We start from the raw sequence: 19,580 nt of genomic DNA on the forward strand, positions 1-19,580 counted from the left end.
AGGTGGTATATCACTGATTCAACTTGGTTACTATTACAAAGAATGATTTGCCTATCATGATTGTTGATGCAAAACTGATGATCCACCTTTTAAAAGCATGTGACACCATAGAAGCTTAAAGGGAAATGAAACCCAAAATTTTTCTTTCATGATTTAGAAAGAGTACACAATTTTAAACAACTTTCTCATTTACCTCTATTATCTAATTTGCTTCATTTTCTTTATATTATTTGCTGAAAAGCATATCTAGATAGGCTCAGTAGCTGCTGATTGGTGGCGTGGACATAGATGTCTCGTGTGATTGGCTCACCCATGTATATTGCTATTTCTTAAACAAAGGGTATCTAAAGAATGAAACAAATTAGATAATAGAAGTAAATTGGAATGTTATTTAAAATTGTAATCTCTACCTGATTCATGAAAGAAAGTTTTGGGGTTTAGTGTCCCTTTAAGAAGGGAGGGAACGTAAACAAAAGCTTGCATAAATTGCTTTAAATTATATACCTCTCTGGGAGAAAGTGAAACACATTTTTTAGATGTATTTTACAACAAAAAGCTGCAAAATAAATAATGAATGTGTATTGCAATAATGAAACATTTTATGCGTTATTGACATTTTAAATTTAATGGTTGTTTAAAGCAATATTTCTCAACTTTGGTATTCAAGTACCCCTAACTGGCCAGGTTTTCATTATATCTGAACCAGTGCACAGGTGAAGTAACATCATGGTTACTAACCTGCTCTCACCCATTAGCTGATTATTTCACCTGTGCACTGGGTCAGAGATAAAAGCAAACCTGGTCTGTTGGGGGTACTTGAGGGCTACAGTTGAGAAACAATGCTCTTAACAAAGGACCATTAAACACATAATACAAGGAGAATACAAATTCACTCTTTTTTCTGACAAATTTCTAAGTTCCCTGTTTTTTTCCTACATCATGTGACAGCCATCAGGCAATCACAAAATACATGGATTCTTGCACATCCTCGGTATGAGCTGGTGCCTCAGTGTGCATAGAAAGTTTAATTTTGACTTTAGTGTTCCTTTAAACTACATTGATTTGAGTAAAGCAATTTTTCCTGGAGGACATTTTTTTTTTATAAACTTTACTGGACTTGAGATCTGTTGTGAAGGATGGGGGGGGGGTGTATCGTAAGCAGAATATTTAAAGAGCAACTAGGGATCTTGGTTAAAGTATTGCAAATAAGAAAAAAGGAACAATGACAACTAAAAAATTGTAATCAGTTGTATACTACTTTTTACTTGGTTAATCAGTCTTTTTATTTTATAGCCATATTTTGTGTAGAACTTGCTCGTAGGGCACGGGTGTCAAACACAAGGCCCCCGGGCCGAATCCGGCCCACCAGACCTCGTCATGTGGCCCGTGTAGCCGCCGCCAGCCTTCACATACATATTTAACTTATGGAAAACTTCTGGCTGGTAGGAAGTGACTGAGTGAGAACAAGACACTGACCTCCTGCTCCCTCATCACTTCCTCCCAGCTTCCCTATGTATCTGCAAGCGCGGGAAAGGGCTAGCAGCAGAGACCAGAGAGGCAGCAGCAGGCACACAGCGAGGCTGGTAAGAAAAACATGTTTTTTTTTAAATAATATGTAAGCAGGACAATTCTAAGTAAACAGCCGTTCTGAGGCTCTGTCTCTGCAGATTGTCTTATTCTGCTCTCAGCCTTCCCCAGGTAATAAATCAAATCTTTATCTCGGGAGTCTGCTCCTACACTTGTACTGTCTGTGACTGATTTGTAGTCTGCACAGATTTTATTAACCTTATCCCTGCCTGTTATGCTTGCATGCATGGGAAAACATTCACACTGCATTATCATTAGTTTATTGCCCACCTATATCAGAGCAGTAATAAAGTTTTTGTGTGTGTGTAAATGTGTGAATGTATGTTTGTGTGTGTAAGTATGTGTGTGTAAATGTATGTTTGTGTGTAAATCTGTGAATGTATGTTTGTGTGTGTATCTGTGAATTTATGTCTGTGTGTGTAAATATGTGTGTTTGTGTGTAAAGGTATGTTTGTGTGTGAAAACATGTGTGTGTGTGTGTGTTAATGTGACAGTGTGAATGTATGTTTTTTTGTGTGTGTAAATGTGTGAATGTATGTTTCTGTGTGTGTGCGTACATATGTGTGTGAATGTGAAAAAGTTGTGAACTTTAACAACCTTAGAAATAATTGTTCCTTCCTTGTGTCCTAATCTTAAAAAAAGTCACATTATACCATGACCAAAAATTATTGTGGCTAAAAACAAAGGGGGTTGGGGGGGTTTAGCAGGCCCTTTGAGGGTGACCAAACTGCTGATGCAGCCCCCGATGAATTTGAGTTTGACACCCCTGTCGTAGGGGATGTTGCACAGTTGGCTGATCAACCAGTTTCAATAAAGAAATGGTGTAATAATTTGTATTCCTCACTCAAGCCAGCCTTAGGTACTCCCCCCGTTTGGTTAATAGAGTAAGTGCCATCTTTTAGAATTTTCAAATTAGAATTTCACAAAAACAATAAAATTAGCTTAGTATATGTAATGTAGGCTCTGACATTGTAATAATTTATGTAGAAACTACAAGCCTGTCCAAAAACAAACAAACGTTTGTCACCAAAGAGTGTCTAAATCATTAATTATAAAATATACATGCTACATCATAAGGTTAAAAGGGAAGCTCTTCTTTAAAGGGACACTGAACCCAAAATTTTTCTTTCGTGATCCAGATAGAGCATGCAATTTTAAGCAACTTTCTAATTTATTCCTATTATCAATTTTTTCTTCGTTCTCTTGCTATCTTTATTTGAAAAAGAAGGCATCTAAGCAAATTTTTGGTTCAGCCCCCTGGACAGCATTCGTTTATTGGTTGGTGAATTTATCAACCAATCAGCAAGAACGACCCAGGTTGTTCCCCAAAAATGAGCCGGCATCTAAACTTACATTCTTGCTTTTCAAATAAAGATGCCAAGAGAATGAAGACAATTTGATAATAGGATTAAATTAGAATGTTGCTTACAATTGCATGCTCTATCTGAATCACAAAAGAAAAAATTTGGTTCAGTGTCCCTTTAACTGATTACCTCATTGTAAATTGCTTATGTGAAGCTGTAACACTACACATAGTAACATTTATAAAATGTATCTATAATGTATGCTCTGGTAGAAGCTAGCAGTCTAAATAAAAGCAATGACCAGAATCAGCATATAAAAAGATAGTATTCATACAGACCATTTGGTGAGTTAACTAAAAAGGTCAGATCTTGCAGCAGGATTCACCAGTAAGGGAAAGATGTATAAGTTATTGCAATAAACAAACCTACCAGTGGGAAAATGTTTAATTATATTAATGTGTTTGCTGCAGTTAAACTTTTTTTTCTTTTTATTGATGACAAACATAAAGAACATACAAGCATAAGAAATATGCCTAAATATTCTTACTGGCTCCTAATTTTTAAATAGACTTGTCAAGCACTGGCTTATATCATAAATGACATACTGATCTCAATAAACATAATGCATACAAAATAAATGTCCTCAGTTTTTATCCCTATGGATATTAAAGGGGGCCACTCTTGGATCTTCAAAAGTGATATGAGGTAAAGGGACAGTAAAGTCCAAATTAAAATTTCATGATTCAGATACGGCATGTAATTGTAAGCAACTTTCCAATTTACTTTTATTTTCAAATTTGCTTTGTTCTCTTGGTATTCTTAGTTAAAAGCTAAACCTATGTAGGCTCATATGCGAATTTCTAAGCCCCTGAAGGCCATCTCTTACCTGAATGCATTTGACAGGTTTTCAAAGCTAGATGACATTAGTTCATGTGTCTTCTAGATAACATTGTGCTCATGCCTGTGGAGTTATTTAAGTCAGCACTAATTGCCTGAAATGCAAGCCTGTTAAAAGAACTGAGATAAGGGGCAATCTGCAGAGGCTTAGATTCAAGGTAATCACAGAGGTAAATAGTGTACTGTATTAATATAACAGTGTTGGTATGCAAAACTGGGGAATGGTAAATAAAGGGATACTCTCGTTTTAAACATTAACATTTTTGGTGTTTACTGTCCCTTTAAGGGATTTTTGCTATTCATGATACAGATCTACTTAAGGAAACAAAGGAAAAACGATGTAATCTGAGATATAAGGAATGCTGGATTACAGGCCAAAACTCGACTAAGTATTAATATGTTAAAATGTAGGCAGCACCTTTATAGATAAAACCTTCCTAAATAAGAAAAGATGATGTCTTAGGCATAGAGTAGAAAGTGGAGCGAAAATGGTCAGAATAGTATATAATGTTGTAAGATTATGAGTGAAAATATCTCAAACATTTATATAGCAGTGGTTTCCATTATAGTAAGGTCGCCATCTAATTGACAGATGTATTAACATCTTACTAAAAGATTATTTTACGTCACACAAGCAATTTCATGTGAATTAGAACATATGATGGCACTTTATAATATTTGAATAACATATTATGAATAAACAATAACCCCTGCAACCTTGGCCGCAGGGGCCAAAACACAAAATATTTAAGTCACCTTTGCTAGTATTAACAAAGTGGAGAACTGGGCAGTAATGAGATCTTTTTAAATTACCTCTGTAATTTATGTCACTGGGGGAACATACAGAGAAGTAGTTCATAAATATTTTAATGCTGCTATACTAAACTCAAAGGTGCACAATAAGAAAACCTTAAACTATAACATAATAGCGAAGTTATAAGTACTTTCTTATATTACTAAGAAAACATCTCGTGAGATATGCGTCTGCTAAGGATTGCTGTTTGGACATGCCCCCCCAGCTGCAGTTAATTTTAAATAGACAAACTCCACCCACTTCCCTTATTTGGAAACGCCAATACAAGCTTATTACTGGAGTAGATACAGCTAGCTACTGTCATAGTGGCAAAAGGATCATTGTTTTTCAGTGTATGTAATCACATCTGCTGAGGCTATTTAGATACAGAAATGTAGCAGAGGTAGGCTTGTGTAGTCTGCAGCGAGCATTATCAGTTTGTTTTCAAAATTGGGAAAACTCAAAAATGTCATTTTCATTGTGCGTAATTTGGCTATAACGCAATAGCGAAATTGCACCCAGTCCAGTAGAGGTAAGGTGGTTCCAAAGTGTGTGTGTATATGTGTATATATATATATATATATATATATATATATATATATATATATATATATATATATATATATATATATATATATATATATATATATATATATATATATCATAATAACCCAATAAAAGCTGTATTTCTATTTCACAGTTGTGAGGCCTAGTAAGGATCCAGCCACATCAAGTTAAATTTTAAGCATTGCTGCTCCTGAGCCTACCTGGGTATATACTTTTCATCAAAGGATATCAATTATATGAAGCAAATAAGATAATAGAACTAAATTGGAAAGTTGTTTAAAATTGTATGCTATTTACTATAGAGGGACAGTAAAGCCAAAATTACTGTCATGATTCAGAGACACTTTACAATTCTATTCATTTTGTTTCATTCTCTTTGTATCCTTTTGAAAAGCATACCTACGTTTTATGTGGAGCTAGCTTCTGATTGGTGGCTGCACATATACAACCTGTCACTGGCTCACCCAATGTGTTCAGCTAGCTCCTAGTAGTGCATTTCTGCTCCTCAGTCATTCTAGGTATGCTTTTTTAACAAAGGATGCCAAGAAAATGAAACAAATTTGATAATAGAAGTAAATTGGAGAGTTGATTAAAATAGCATGCCCTATCTAATTCATAAGTTTAATTTTGACTTTACTGTCCCTAACAATATCAACTTGTGACAGGCAGTTTTTACGTATCCATTTGAGTAAAGTTTCATCATGTAACAGTCTGATCTGAGCTAGATATTAGCCTTTTATTAAAATATATATTTCTCTTGCAAGGTGTATCCAGTCCACGTGTTCATCCTTTACTTGTGGGATATTCTCCTTCCCTACAGGAAGTGGCAAAGAGAGCACACAGCAGAGCTGTCCATATAGCTCCCCCTCTAGCTCCACCCCCCAGTCATTCGGCTCTAAGCACTAGGGTCTCTCTCGGGAGGGTAAAGTGAATGTGGAGGTTCCACATTTCTCTTCGGTCTACAGATCAGACAAAGAAAGAGGCGTTTTTACACTGCGTAGAAGATCTACATACAATGGGAGTGATCCACCCAGTTCCAATCGTGGAACAAGGGCTGGGTTTTTACTCAAACCTGTTTGTGTTTCCCAAAAAAGAGGGAACTTTCAGACCCATCCTTGATCTAAAGATTCTAAACAGATTCCTCAGAGTCCCATCATTCAAAATGGAGACCATTTGGACAATCTTACCAATGATCCAGGAAGGTCAATATATGACTACCGTGGATCTAAAGGATGCATACCTACACATTCCTATCCACAAAGATCATCACCAGTTTCTCAGGTTCGCCTTTCTGGACAAGCATTACCAGTTTGTGGCTCTTCCTTTCGGCTTAGCCACTGCTCCCAGAATTTTCACAAAGGTGCTAGGGTCCCTCCTGGCGGTTCTAAGACCGCGGGGCATAGCAGTGGCGCCTTACCTAGACATCTTAATTCAGGCGCCGTTTTTCCAAAGAGCCAAGTCTCACACGGAGATTGTATTGGCCTTTCTGAGGTCTCACGGGTGGAAGGTAAACATCAAAAAGAGTTCTCTTTCCCCTCTCACAAGGGTTCCCTTCCTAGGGACTCTAATAGACTCGGTAGAAATGAAAATACTCTTAACTACTTGCCGAGCTCTTCATTCCATTCCCCGGCCATCTGTGTGGCTCAGTGCATGGAGACAATCGGATTAATGGTAGCGGCAATGGACATAGTCCCTTTTGCTCGGATTATGCAGATTTGTCTCCTCAAATTCAGTTGGACCAGGAGACCAGAGATTCTCTTCTCTGGTGGTTGTCTCAGGATCACCTGTCTCAGGGAATATGTTTCCGCAGACCAGAGTGGATCATTGTAACGACCGACGCCAGTCTGTTAGGCTGGGGTGCGGTCTGGGACTCCCTGAAAGCTTGGGAAGAAACGCTTCTCCCGATAAACATTCTGGAACTGAGGGCGATATTCAACGCTCTTCAGGCATGGCCTCAACTAGCTGCGGCCAAATTCATCAGATTTCAGTCGGACAACATCACGACTGTAGCTTACGTCAATCATCAGGGGGGAACAAAGAGTTCCCTAGCGATGACGGAAGTAACCAAAATAATAAAGTGGGCGGAGGATCACTCCTGCCAGCTCTCAGCAATTCACATCCCAGGAGTAGACAACTGGGAGGCGCATTTCCTAAGTCGTCAGACTTTCCACCCGGGGGAGTGGGAACTCCACCCGGAGGTGTTTGCCCAGCTGACTCAGCTATGGGGCACTCCAGAGTTGGATCTGATGGCGTCCTGTCAGAACACCAAACTTCCTCTCTACGGGTCCAGGTCCCGGGACCCCAAGGCGGTATTGATAGATGCTCTAGCAGCGCCTTGGTCCTTCAATCTGGCTTATGTTTTTCCACCGTTTCCCCTTCTCCCTCGTCTGGTCGCCAGAATCAAGTAGGAGAAGGCTTCGGTGGTTCTAATAGCGCCTGTGTGGCCACGCAGGACTTGGTATGCAGACCTAGTGTTCATGTCATCTGTCCCACCATGGACACTGCCAATGAGGCAGGATCTTCTAATACAGGGTCCGTTCAAGCATCCAAATCTAGTTTCTCTACGTCTGACTGCTTGGAGATTGAACGCTTAATTTTTATCAAAGCGTGGTTTTTCTGAGTCGGTTATAGATACTCTGATTCAGGCTAGAAAGCCTGTCACCAGGAAAATCTACCATAAGATATGGCGGAAATATCTGGGTTGGTGTGAATCCAAGGGTTACTCATGGAGTAAGATTAAGGATTCCCAGGATATTGTCTTTCCTCCAAGAAGGATTGGAGAAAGGATTTTCAGCTAGTTCCTTAAAGGGACAGATATCTGCTCTGTCTATTCTTTTACACAAGCGTCTGGCAGAGGTACCAGACGTTCAAGCGTTAGCTCAGGCTTTAGTCAGAATCAAGCCCGTCTATAAACCTGTGGCTCCGCCATGGAGTCTCTAAATCTAGTTCTTTCAGTTCTTCAAGGGGTTCCGTTTGAACCTTTACATTCCATAGACATTAAGTTGTTATCTTGGAAAGTTTTGTTTTTGCTAGCTATCTCTTCTGCTCGAAGAGTTTCAGAATTATCTGCTTTACAGTGTGATTCACCTTACCTGGTGTTCCACGCAGATAAAGTAGTTTTGCGTACCAAGCCTGGTTTTCTTCCTAAAGTTGTTTCTAACAAGAATATTAACCAGGAAATAGTTGTTCCTTCTCTGTGTCCTAATCCCTCTTCGAAGAAGGAACGTCTGTTACACAATCTTGATGTAGTTTGTGCTTTAAAGTTCTATTTACAAGCAACTAAGGATTTCAGACAAACATCCTCCTTGTTTGTTATCTATTCTGGTAAGAGGAGAGGTCAGAAAGCGACTGCTACCTCTCTTTCCTTTTGGCTGAAAAGCATCATCCATTTGGCCTATGAGACTGCTGGCCAGCAGCCTCCTGAAACAATTACTGCTCATTCTACGAGAGCAGTGGCTTCCACATGGGCTTTCAAAAATGAGGCTTCTGTTGAAAAGATTTGTAAGGCAGCGACTTGGTCTTCACTGCATACTTTTTCCAAATTTTACAAATTCGATACTTTTGCTTCTGCGGAGGCTATTTTTGGGAGAAAGTTTTTGCAAGCAGTGGTGCCTTCCGTTTAGGGTACCTGTCTTGTTCCCTCCCTTCATCCGTGTTCCAAAGCTTTGGTATTGGTATCCCACAAGTAAAGGATGAATCCGTGGACTGGATACACCTTGCAAGAGAAAACAGAATTTATGCTTACCTGATAAATTACTTTCTCTTGCGGTGTATCCAGTCCACGGCCCGCCCTGGCATTTTAAGTCAGGTAAAAAATTTTTGTTTAAACTACAGTCACCACTGCACCCTATTCTTTCTCCTTTTTCTTCCTAACCTTTGGTCGAATGACTGGGGGGTGGAGCTAGAGGGGGAGCTATATGGACAGCTCTGCTGTGTGCTCTCTTTGCCACTTCCTGTAGGGAAGGAGAATATCCCACAAGTAAAGGATGAATCCGTGGACTGGATACACCGCAAGAGAAAGTAATTTATCAGGTAAGCATAAATTCTGTTTTCTTTTATTTAAAAATTTCATACAATACAAAATTCTTAAACCATGATTATTCAATTGAACATTAACATTTATATAGTTACTAGAGCACCTATATGACATAAACAAAACAAAAAAAACTCTCTCCTATTTACCCCACTAGCTCACTTCTTCCCTGGCTGATAGCGGAATGATCTGATTAATTTAACATAACATTAAAATGATCAGCTTGTGAACGGTCTAGCAAATAGCCAAGAAATTACACTTTATTTTTTCTTTAAAGGCTATAACATTAAACAGCAGCCTCTCACTCAATTACCAATGCTACAATATTGTGATTTAATACTTAAAAAATATTTATATATAAACTATACTTGGCTCCTAAGGTATGAAAGTACAGGAATGTTATTGTGCATGTTTCTGTGTATTCATTGTTCAGTATATAACTTTTTTTTTTTTTTTTTTCTTTTTAGTCATCACTTTCATTAGAATCATAATGGGCTGCCAGGAAGTCCACGCAGTGACTTTACTTGCCTTCGTATGCGGCACTGCATCTATAGCGGGACTCTTTACTGCCACCCTGCTCCCCCAGTGGAGGCAAATGAAACTTTACACTTTCAACAGAAATGAGAAAAACCTGACTGTCTCTATCGGTCTCTGGGTGAAGTGCACACGTTCAGAGTGGAGCAGAGATTGCTTGTTTTACGATACAGAGTGGTATGCAAGAGTGGACCAACTGGATATTAGAGTTCTCCAATTTGCTCTTCCTTTCAGCATTATGACTGCTGCTTCTGCGCTCATACTTTGTCTAACTGGAATATGTAATACCACATTCAGTTCAAATGTACCAAACCTCAAGCTTGTCAAGTGTCTTGTCAACAGTGCAGGCTGCCACCTTGTGGCTGGCTTGTTATTTATACTAGCAGGTATCATGAGTGTTGTTCCATCCATCTGGGCCATATTCTATAACAGCGTGCTGAATAGCAAGTATGGGCCCTTCTTTACGTATGACATTGCAGTGTTTGTATCTATTGGCAGTTCTGGGGGCTTGTTTTTTACTGCACTTTTACTGTTTTTATGGTACTGTGCCTGCAAATCTCTGCCATCGCCATTCTGGCAGCCACTTTATTCACATGTGCCTAGTATGCCACAGTTATGTACCTCCGTCATACCCCTCACGGTCCCGAATGTCTGCCATAGAAATAGACATTCCTGTGGTTACGCACACTGCATAGCGACCGTTTTAGTGTGTGTGTTTTTGTGTGTACAGACTTTCATGGTTCCATCTAAATATTTGTAAAACTGTAATTTTTTTTTTTCTGTTTTATTTTGTTCTTATTATGGGAGTATTTTTACATTCAATTCCTTTATATTTTCCTTTGGATATTTTGCTTATTTGGATGTCTGTATATTGTTTAAATAGTAGGTGTCAGTAAAAAAAACAAACTGCTGTAAACGTTACCTTTTTAAAAAAAATACAAATACATTACTAATAGTTATACACTGTTATACAAATAGCTGTGAGAGAGAGAACTTCTATATGAGTGCCTGGAACTGATTGGCATTATAAAGCATTTTCTTCTTTATAAAGGTGTTCCCTGTTTATGTAAAACGGACTGTCTAGTGATTAATAAAACCCTCCTCTACTTCAAATCATTGGTGCCATGGAACCTCAAAAAACTGCTTCTGATGCCAAAATGTCTGCACTGTACTAATCGCCTATTATCGGCTATACTGCAGTGTTGTTTTAAGCAGCATGATATGAAACCTGCCATACAATTCAAAATTAGATACAAGCGGCCACAGGGGTCTGAATCAGAGAGCTATGAAATCCACTGCAATATATCTAAGGTAGATTATTGCTTAGTGGGCATATTTGTCAGTCAAGAGGTTAAATGCATAATTAAAGTACCACTCAGGAGAAGCAGAAAGTGCAGCTGACTTGCATGAATAGCGCTGTTGATTGGGCCATCAGCAGTTTCTGCTCTGAACCAGCAAATCCCCCTTTGCAGGGATAAAATGACATGCTTAAACAAATGAGAGCATAATCTTTCCCCTACAATGCCATTTAATAACAAAGCCATACATTAAAAAAACAAAGGTTTCATATAATAAGTTATTTATCTACAGTATATTTTTCACTAAATATCCCTTCTAATTAAAGGGACTGAAACACAATTTTTTTCTTCTATGATTCAGATAGATCATACAATTTTCCCCATTTAGCGGAGCATGTGCTTAGCCAGAGATTAACCACACTTTCTACAAATCATAATATTGCCATAAGGCAAATCCGTAAAAACATTCAAATGTTATATTGCTTTGTGGCACTCCTGCTTTATCACTGATCTCTAACTTGCATATTAAACCAAGAGGTATAATTATTAAAAAAAAAAAAAAAAAGATAAGCACAGTTTAATTTTTAATAATTCCCTTCTGTTTTGTGGTATTATGCAAACTTGCGCTTCAGGCGCTTTCCCTGATGATTGGCTGTAAGTGGCACAGAAGTGTGCAAATGTAACCGTGCTTAAAGGGACAGTCTAGTATTAATTAAACTTTCATTATTCAGATAGGACTTTTAATTTTAATCAACTTTCCAATTTACTTTTATCATCAAATTTGCTTTTTTCTCTTGGTATTCTTAGTTTAAACTAAACATAGGTAGGCTCATATGCTAAGTTCTAAGCCTTTGAGGGCTGCCTCTTATCACAGGCTTTTTAAATCTCTTTTCAACACAAAGAGACAGAAAGTACACGTGGGCCATATAGATAACACTGTGTTCAAGCACAGGGGGTTATTTAAGATTTAGCACAAAACAATGCTAACTTTAAGACAATAGATAATAAACAGTCACAGTCATGTGATCAGGGGGCTGGAAGAAGGTTCCTAGATACAAGGTAATCACAGAGGTAAAAAGTATATTAATATAACTGTGTTTATGCAAAACTGGGGAATGGGTAATAAAGGGATTATCTATCTTTTAAAACAATAACAATTTTAAGGTAGACTGTCCCTTTAAAGGGACATAATACTTATATGCTTAATCACTTGAAACTGATGCAGTATAACTGTAAAAAGCTGACAGGAAAATAAAAAAGTTCTGTGTAAAAAGTTATACTTCAGCTGCTCCCAACTGCAGGTAAAAAAAATAAATAAAAAAATGAAGGAATGAACAGCAGCCAATCAGCAGTGCTGAGGTCATGAACTCTCTTACTGTGATCTCATGAGATTTGACTTAACTCTCATGAGATTTCATAGAAAACTTCCTTAAACTGAATAGGGAAATGAGTGTGCACGAATGCTTGCAACTTTTGCTGTCCCGGGACAGACATACTGATTTGCTGCTTAGAAGTACAATGGGATGTGGCTACTGAGGAACTTTTGAGGTAAAATAACTTTCTTTTTTACATAGAGATGTTCAGGTGATATTTTCTAGTCCACTTTTTACAGCTATGCTGCATCACTTTCAAGTGTTTCAACATTTGGGTATCATGGCCCTTTAACCAATTAGTAAGGATTAAGTACATAAAGTAGAAAATAATTTGTACAAATAAACAAATAAATTGCGCTAATGTAAAAAATCTGTTTATTTTTGTTATGTAATCTTCAGTGAAAAATATTGCTGATGGTAGCATTTTACTGTTGTCACTTGGGATGCTACAGCTATAACGTTTATTAGCTGCCCAATTCTGAATTGAAGAATGGAAAAACACTGTTAGATTAATATTCCAATCTGCCAGAAAAGTTACAGAAAAATATTGCATAGCAATTAGATTTAAAAAAAAGTTTAATTCCCTTTCAAAAACTAGTTCCAATGAGTAAGAGAAACCACCAAATCAATTAAATTTTGCAATATCTCAGGCTTTTTAAGTTGTTTCTCAAGATTTATTTGCAGCCTTTTCTTTGACTAATAATATTTGACTTGTACAATTAAACTTACATTTTACTGCTACCATAAAATATTCTGATATTTATTTTGTGTATAATTTTTTTTATATTTTAGAATTGTGATTTTAGTTTTTTTTTTTTTTTTGTAACAAAATTTAAAAATTTAAAATAAATGTACATTAAGCAACATGTACAAGAACTAAATGCCACTTGAAACAAGCAAAATCCGTTTTTCATCAGATTCAAGGTGTAGAAAGTGAAAAAAATGTATTTGACAAACACCTATTAAAGTGTTTTGAGAGCTTGAAATTGGGATACTGAATTATCCCCATACAAGTTATAGCTTATTTTTGTGGGTCAAATGCTTTTGAAAAGTATGTGATTAATTGTGTGGTATTCAAATGTTTTGGAATGGGCTTGAATTTGAAAATCTATGTGATGCACTTTGCAAGTAAACTTGTATTGACTGGAAGGGCCTACATTGTTTGCCAGTATTTAATTTTCATGTCATACGCTCAGATGCTCATTGGCTGTGTAAATATTGCAGCACTGCTGCTTTTGGTATGTTACTTGTATAATGCTGGAGTTGGTAAAATATGATATTTATTTACTTATAATTGCTCATATGTGAAACAATAAAATTTAACATGTTAAGTGCTTAACAAATTCTATTAAAATGTCCAAATGTATTTTCACAAAAAGAAATCCGGCTCTGAAAAGAGCTGAACGCCGTGAGTGGACGCCATTTGGATCATTTGTGATTACACACGCTTACACAAAAGTATGTCACACCACCTTATAAAACATGCTTCTGTTTGATATTTGGTTGTTCAGGTAGCAATTGGTGTTTTGAAGCCACTCAACAATTTGATACTTTGTATTTTAACAATATACTTGTCTTCTCAGCAGTATACTTGTCACCTAACTAAAAGGGACATTAAATAATTTGAGAATGCAATATAAAATGTGCTTTCGTTATTTAATTTGTCCCCCTTTTCCTGTAATTTTAATTCTGAAAAATGTGGGCTTTCCCATTTCTGTTAAAAGTGCAGATGCCAGACTTTAACCACTGCTATGTCCCACACAGCTACTGGTTGCACATTCTGACTCCTGTCCTGGCCTCAGCAGTGAAGGAAAACTAGGTTACAACATGGCAACACCATTGTGTTATAATACTAAAGGTTTGTACTCCCCCCCCCCCAATATTTAAACAACTAATATAATTTTAAAAATACACCTGCATATTCCCAGACTAATCTTTGTTGTGAATCCATAATTTTATAAAGTATTTATTTAGTGTTTAATATCCCTTTAACATAGCCCATTGTACCACATAACATAGATCTACGTTCAACCTTCAGGCAGCCCGTGCAGTCTCGGTTTTTAAGTAACAGAGACTTGTAGGTCCTGGGCTTCAGGCATCTGTCTTAATTTGGTGCTCCATTACCATATGAATGCAGAATGCCAGATCTCCGTTGGTGCCAGTGGGAGGAAAGGCAGGTGTGCGGCCCAGTGGCAGAGGGGGAGGAACCCTACACTAGGGAAACAAAGTTTGGAAGGGTGATGGAGGCATTAAATGCTACACTACAGAAAAAGGGGCTATAAGGGAAGGGAGCCCTACAGAACGGGGAGGTGGGGGGACCATTACGCCACAGATTTTATTTTTATATAGCAAAATAAAAACTGTGTACTGGTAGAAAGCTGCCAGTACCTACTATGATCACCACTAGTGGGAGGGGGAAGGGTTGAGGAGTGATCCCTACATTGCAGAAAGAAAAGAAAAAAAAAACCCAAAACTGCATAAAGACAGACTGTCTGCCAGTACCTAAGATGGTGGTAAGGAGTGTAAGGGGACAGAGCATTTTGGGGGGGGGATCAGGGAGGTGTTACCCTTACCAGCAAATGAACCCCCTTCACTACTGGGAAATTCAGAAGTGTGGTGCACAGCGGTAATTAGCAGCCTAATTGCCAAAAAACAATGGCAAAGCCATGCATTTCTGCTATTTCTGAATAAAGGGGATTCCAGAGAAGCCATTTTACAGCCATTTGTGTTATGACTGCACAAGTGGTATGTAATACATTTCAGTGAGAAACCAGAGTTAATTTTATTTATATGATCGTGTTTGGTGGCATGAAATATACCAAAATGGGCTTAGATCAATACCTTGGGTTGTCTACTAAAAATATAAATACATAGCTTGATAAATAAATAAAAAAAACTCTGTTTAAATGGAGTGGTAGCAAAATGCTAAAAATTCTCGTATTTTGGGCAAGTTTTTCTCTGAGGTGATACTAAACACACATTTTTTTTTTTTTTCATGATTCAGATAGAGCATGCAACTTTCTAATGTACTCTTATTATACATTTTCTTCGTTCTCTTGCTATCCTAATTTAAAAAGCAGGAATGTAAAGCTTAGGAGCTGGACAATCTTAGGTTCAGCACAATGAAAAGTGCTTCCTTATTGATGGCTACATTTAGCAAACCAATAAGCAAGCATAACCCAGATTCTGAACCAAAAATGGGACGGCTATTAAGCTTTACATTCCTGCTTTTTAAATAAATATGGCAAGAGAACAAAAGAAAATTGATAATAGGAGTAAATTAGAAAGTTGCTTAAAATTGCATGCTCTAGCTGAATCATGAATGAAAATTTGGGTTTAGTGTCCCTTTAAAGAGACGGCAAACACCAGATTTTTTGTTGTTTTAAAAAATAAAGATAATCCCTTTTTATTACCCATTCCACAGTTTTGCATAACTAACACTGTTATATTAATATACTTTTTACCTCTGTGATTAACTTGTATCTAAGCCTCTTCTGACAGCCCCCTGATCACATGACTTTTTATTTATTATCAATTGACTTGCGTTTTATCCAGTAAGTGCAGTGTCTGCCACAAAGTTATTTATATGGTTCACATGAACTAGCTCTCCCCTGTTGTGAAACGCAAATAAAAAAGGCATGTGATATGAGGCAGCCTTCAAAGGCTTAGAAATTATCATATGAGCCTTCCTGGGTTTAGCTTTCAACAAAAAATACCAAGAGAACAAAGCAAAATTGGTTATAAAAGTAAATTGGAAAGTTGTTTAAAATGACATGCCTTATTTGAAACATTAAAGTTTTTTTGGACTTGACTGTCCCTTTAAGGCTTAGGGCCCTATACTTTGAGTAAATGTGCTTATAGCCTGTTACTCATACACAGAATTACAACTAAGGAGGGGCTGCAAGTTTTACAACCAATTTGAGAGAATGCAAAAAAAAAATCATTGGATCCAGGTCTGATACAGGATCCCCACAACTCTATGCAGTGGGGAATGAATCAATTCTAGTTACATTGTACTCCAATCATAGTTTACTATGGGAATGCATGTTTAGGGTGACGGGAAAGATAGTTTGTATTATTTATCCCTGAGATATCTCTTTAATAAAATGTGAATTGCATTAAAGAGGAAAGAAATACGTAACTTTCTCTTTGCATTCCAATATGTATTTTTAAAAAATGAAAACTGAGATACCAGTGCCCCCTAGTGGTATAAATTCATATTTCATGTGTACAAATTTCACACTACTATTACATAAACACACTTTTGCTGATGTATCTTTGGCATTCCAAAAATATATGGCTAAAATAAAAATTTTAATAGCTTTCCAATTTGTGTTTGTGCTGTGATCACTGTGGGTCCTTGGTCTAAATGGAGCTATGGGAGATTTATCCAATCAATACACATCATTTAATGCACAACCTCAAATATGTCTGTAATCGCACTATCCCCAGATCTTCTTTTTTTAATACAAGTACAAGCTGCAATACCCAAAATGCATGGACTTATTAATATTTAAGTTAATTTCTCTTATAGAGCTACTATACCATAATTCTCCCCATGACCTATTTATGGGGCACATCACCCAGCTGTTTTTACTAACCACACAGCTAAAATTTAAGTCAATATTAACCCCTTCCAGTACCAAGACAAACTTACCCAAAATACCATCCCTTTTTATTTATTTTTTCCCCCCTTTATGTAGGAATCCCTCCTTTCCCCCCCCCCCCACCTTCCACTAGTTGCGGCCATCTTAGGTACTGGCAGCTGTCTGCTAGTACCCAGTTTATTGGTAAATTTTTTTTACAAAAAAGGTTTTTTTTTGTAGTGGTCCCCCAACCCCCCATTCCACACTTTTTCTGTAGTGTAGCATCTCATCCCTCTCCCATTTGAAAAAAAAATATTCTATAGCGTAGGGTCCTCCCAATCCGCCGCTGGGCCACACACCCCACCTCCTGCTTGCACCATTGGAGATTGTTAGAGACAGTGACACAGACTGTGTCATTGTCTGTAACAATCTGGCAATCTGCCTTCATATGCCAACGGAGAACCAATCAAGCTCCGTTACCATATGAAGGCAGATTCTGGAAGCCCAGTAAGCATCAGTTGCCACTTGACAACCTAGACTGCTAGGGATTCCAGCGTTATGGACCTAGATCTACGTTATGTGATATACTGAGCATGTTGTAGATCTATGTCTATTTGGCCCAAATGGTTAAAGGGACATGAAACCCCACATTTCTACTTTTATAATCAGAACATGCAATTTTAAACAACTCTCCTATTTACTTCTATTATCTAATTTGCTTCCAACTCTTGGTATCCTTTGTTGAAAGGATACAAGTACCTAGGTATGCTCTGGAGCAGCAATGCACTAATGGGAGCTGCACATATATGCCTCTTGTCATTGGCTCACCCAATGTGTTCAGCTAGCTCCCAGTAGTGTATTGCTGCTTCTTTTGACTATAGAAGTACATTGGGAAGTTGTTTAAAATTGCGTGTTCTATCTGAATCATGAAAGAGAAAAAATTTGGCTTCCGTTTAAGCTAAAATTAGGTTTTATTAATTTTTAATGTTTGTAGCACAAATTATCATTAAATCATTTTATGACACATTATGCAATTAATTTGTGGTTTGGATAGGGTTAAAGGGACATGAAACACAAAATTTTTCTTTCATGATTCAGATAGAGAATAAACAACTTTCCAATTTACTTCTATTATTTAATTTGCTTTTTTCTCTTGTTATCCTTTGCTGAAATGTTTATCTAGGCAAGTTCATGTGGCCACAGAGAACCTAGGTTCTAGCTGTTGATTGGTGGCTGCATCTATAAACTGATTGTCATTGGCTCACCCATGTGTTCAGTTAGAAACCAGTAGTGCATTGCTGCTCCTTCAACAAATGATACCAAGAGAATAAAACAGATTATATAATTAAGTAAATTAGAAAGTTGTTTAAAATTGTATTCTCTATTGGAATCATGAAATATTTTTTTTTTGGGTTTCATGTCCCTTTAAGTAACAGAAAATGTTACAATATTGCAGAGTATTAAACTGACCCTACCCAGCTACTTTTTAATATCACCCAACTGGTAAAACCTGCTGTGGTAAACACTGCATACAAAAGTAATTTGCAGCTTTCCGTTAGTGTGTATGTTAAACCAAGTCATATTGATTAGTTTGTAGATTAAGGATATTCCTATTGGTACAATGTAAGTTAGGGTAAATGGAGCTGATTTGTATATGCGATCAGCATCTCTCTGCGTCCCTCAGAAGCAAATTAGATTTATTTTTTTTAAATCTAATTTGCTATCTGTTATGCCATATTTTCATGATGTAGGGTAATGAGATTTTTGAACACTTCTGATTTGTGAATAACATCAATAGAACCCCAACACTGTGTGTACTGAACGTATGTAAATAATTAAAATGAAGAACAAACAGTAGTTTTGTTTAAAAATTCTCATATGATAATAGTTTGATCGGGTTTTATCCACATTAGACTGTGAATCTCAGGTCTCTTGCTCTGAAGTCCATTTGTCAACCCCTTAATTTATTATCCTCCTGGGTTACCTGGCAGCTTTCTGTTGCTTTGGTTTTCTCTGTTTGTGGGTGCTGTTTCTCAAACACCCATGTGTGTGGTCTGTACAGGAGGCGTGGAGGGGGCTGTGCCTGCTTGCCATATTGCATAACTGCCAGGCAGAAATGTGACCAGCATGGCACCAAAAACCACATGGCACTACCCCTGGGGGCCGATTTACTAAGCAGCGTATGCTGCAGTTTTGGCACAAGCCTTCTGGCTTGCCGGAAACATAAGTTAAGAAGCAGCGGTCATAAGACCACTGCTCTTTAACTCATTTTCTACCTCTGAGGTGGCTGACTGCAATCATCCTGATCAGATTGGATTGGGATGATTGACACCCCCTGCTAGCAGCCTATGGGCCGGGAATGTGCTGGGGGTGGCATTCATAAGCATTTCACAAGAAATATGTGCATATGCGTATGCTGTCGCCATTTATCAATTTTGGGCGGGCATGATCCGCCACAGTGGATCATGTCCGCCCGACATTTGATACATCTACCCCTTGGTCTATTGTTTAAAGGGACAGTCAAGTAAAAAAAAACCATAATTTATGCTTACCTGATAAATTTATTTCTCTTGTAGTGTGTTCAGTCCACGGGTCATTCCATTACTTA

The 19,580-nt window shown here is 37.5% G+C and overlaps 2 protein-coding genes across 2 annotated transcripts in view; one reads left to right on the forward strand and one right to left on the reverse strand.

The window, feature by feature from the left end:
• ADAM22 (ADAM metallopeptidase domain 22) overlaps nucleotides 1–19,580 on the reverse strand; it is a 707,952-nt gene that overhangs the window by 258,623 nt on the left and 429,749 nt on the right. The window lies entirely within an intron of this gene.
• Nucleotides 1,310–13,729, forward strand: CLDN12 (claudin 12). The gene is given in 3 exon segments (XM_053713990.1): nucleotides 1,310–1,583; nucleotides 9,649–10,322; nucleotides 10,324–13,729. Coding segments are annotated over 2 exon segments (738 nt in total). The 5' UTR covers nucleotides 1,310–1,583; nucleotides 9,649–9,671; the 3' UTR covers nucleotides 10,411–13,729.

The sequence above is a fragment of the Bombina bombina genome, chromosome 5 (assembly GCF_027579735.1).
Source record: "Bombina bombina isolate aBomBom1 chromosome 5, aBomBom1.pri, whole genome shotgun sequence".
In the NCBI taxonomy this organism is placed as follows: Eukaryota; Metazoa; Chordata; class Amphibia; order Anura; family Bombinatoridae; genus Bombina; species Bombina bombina.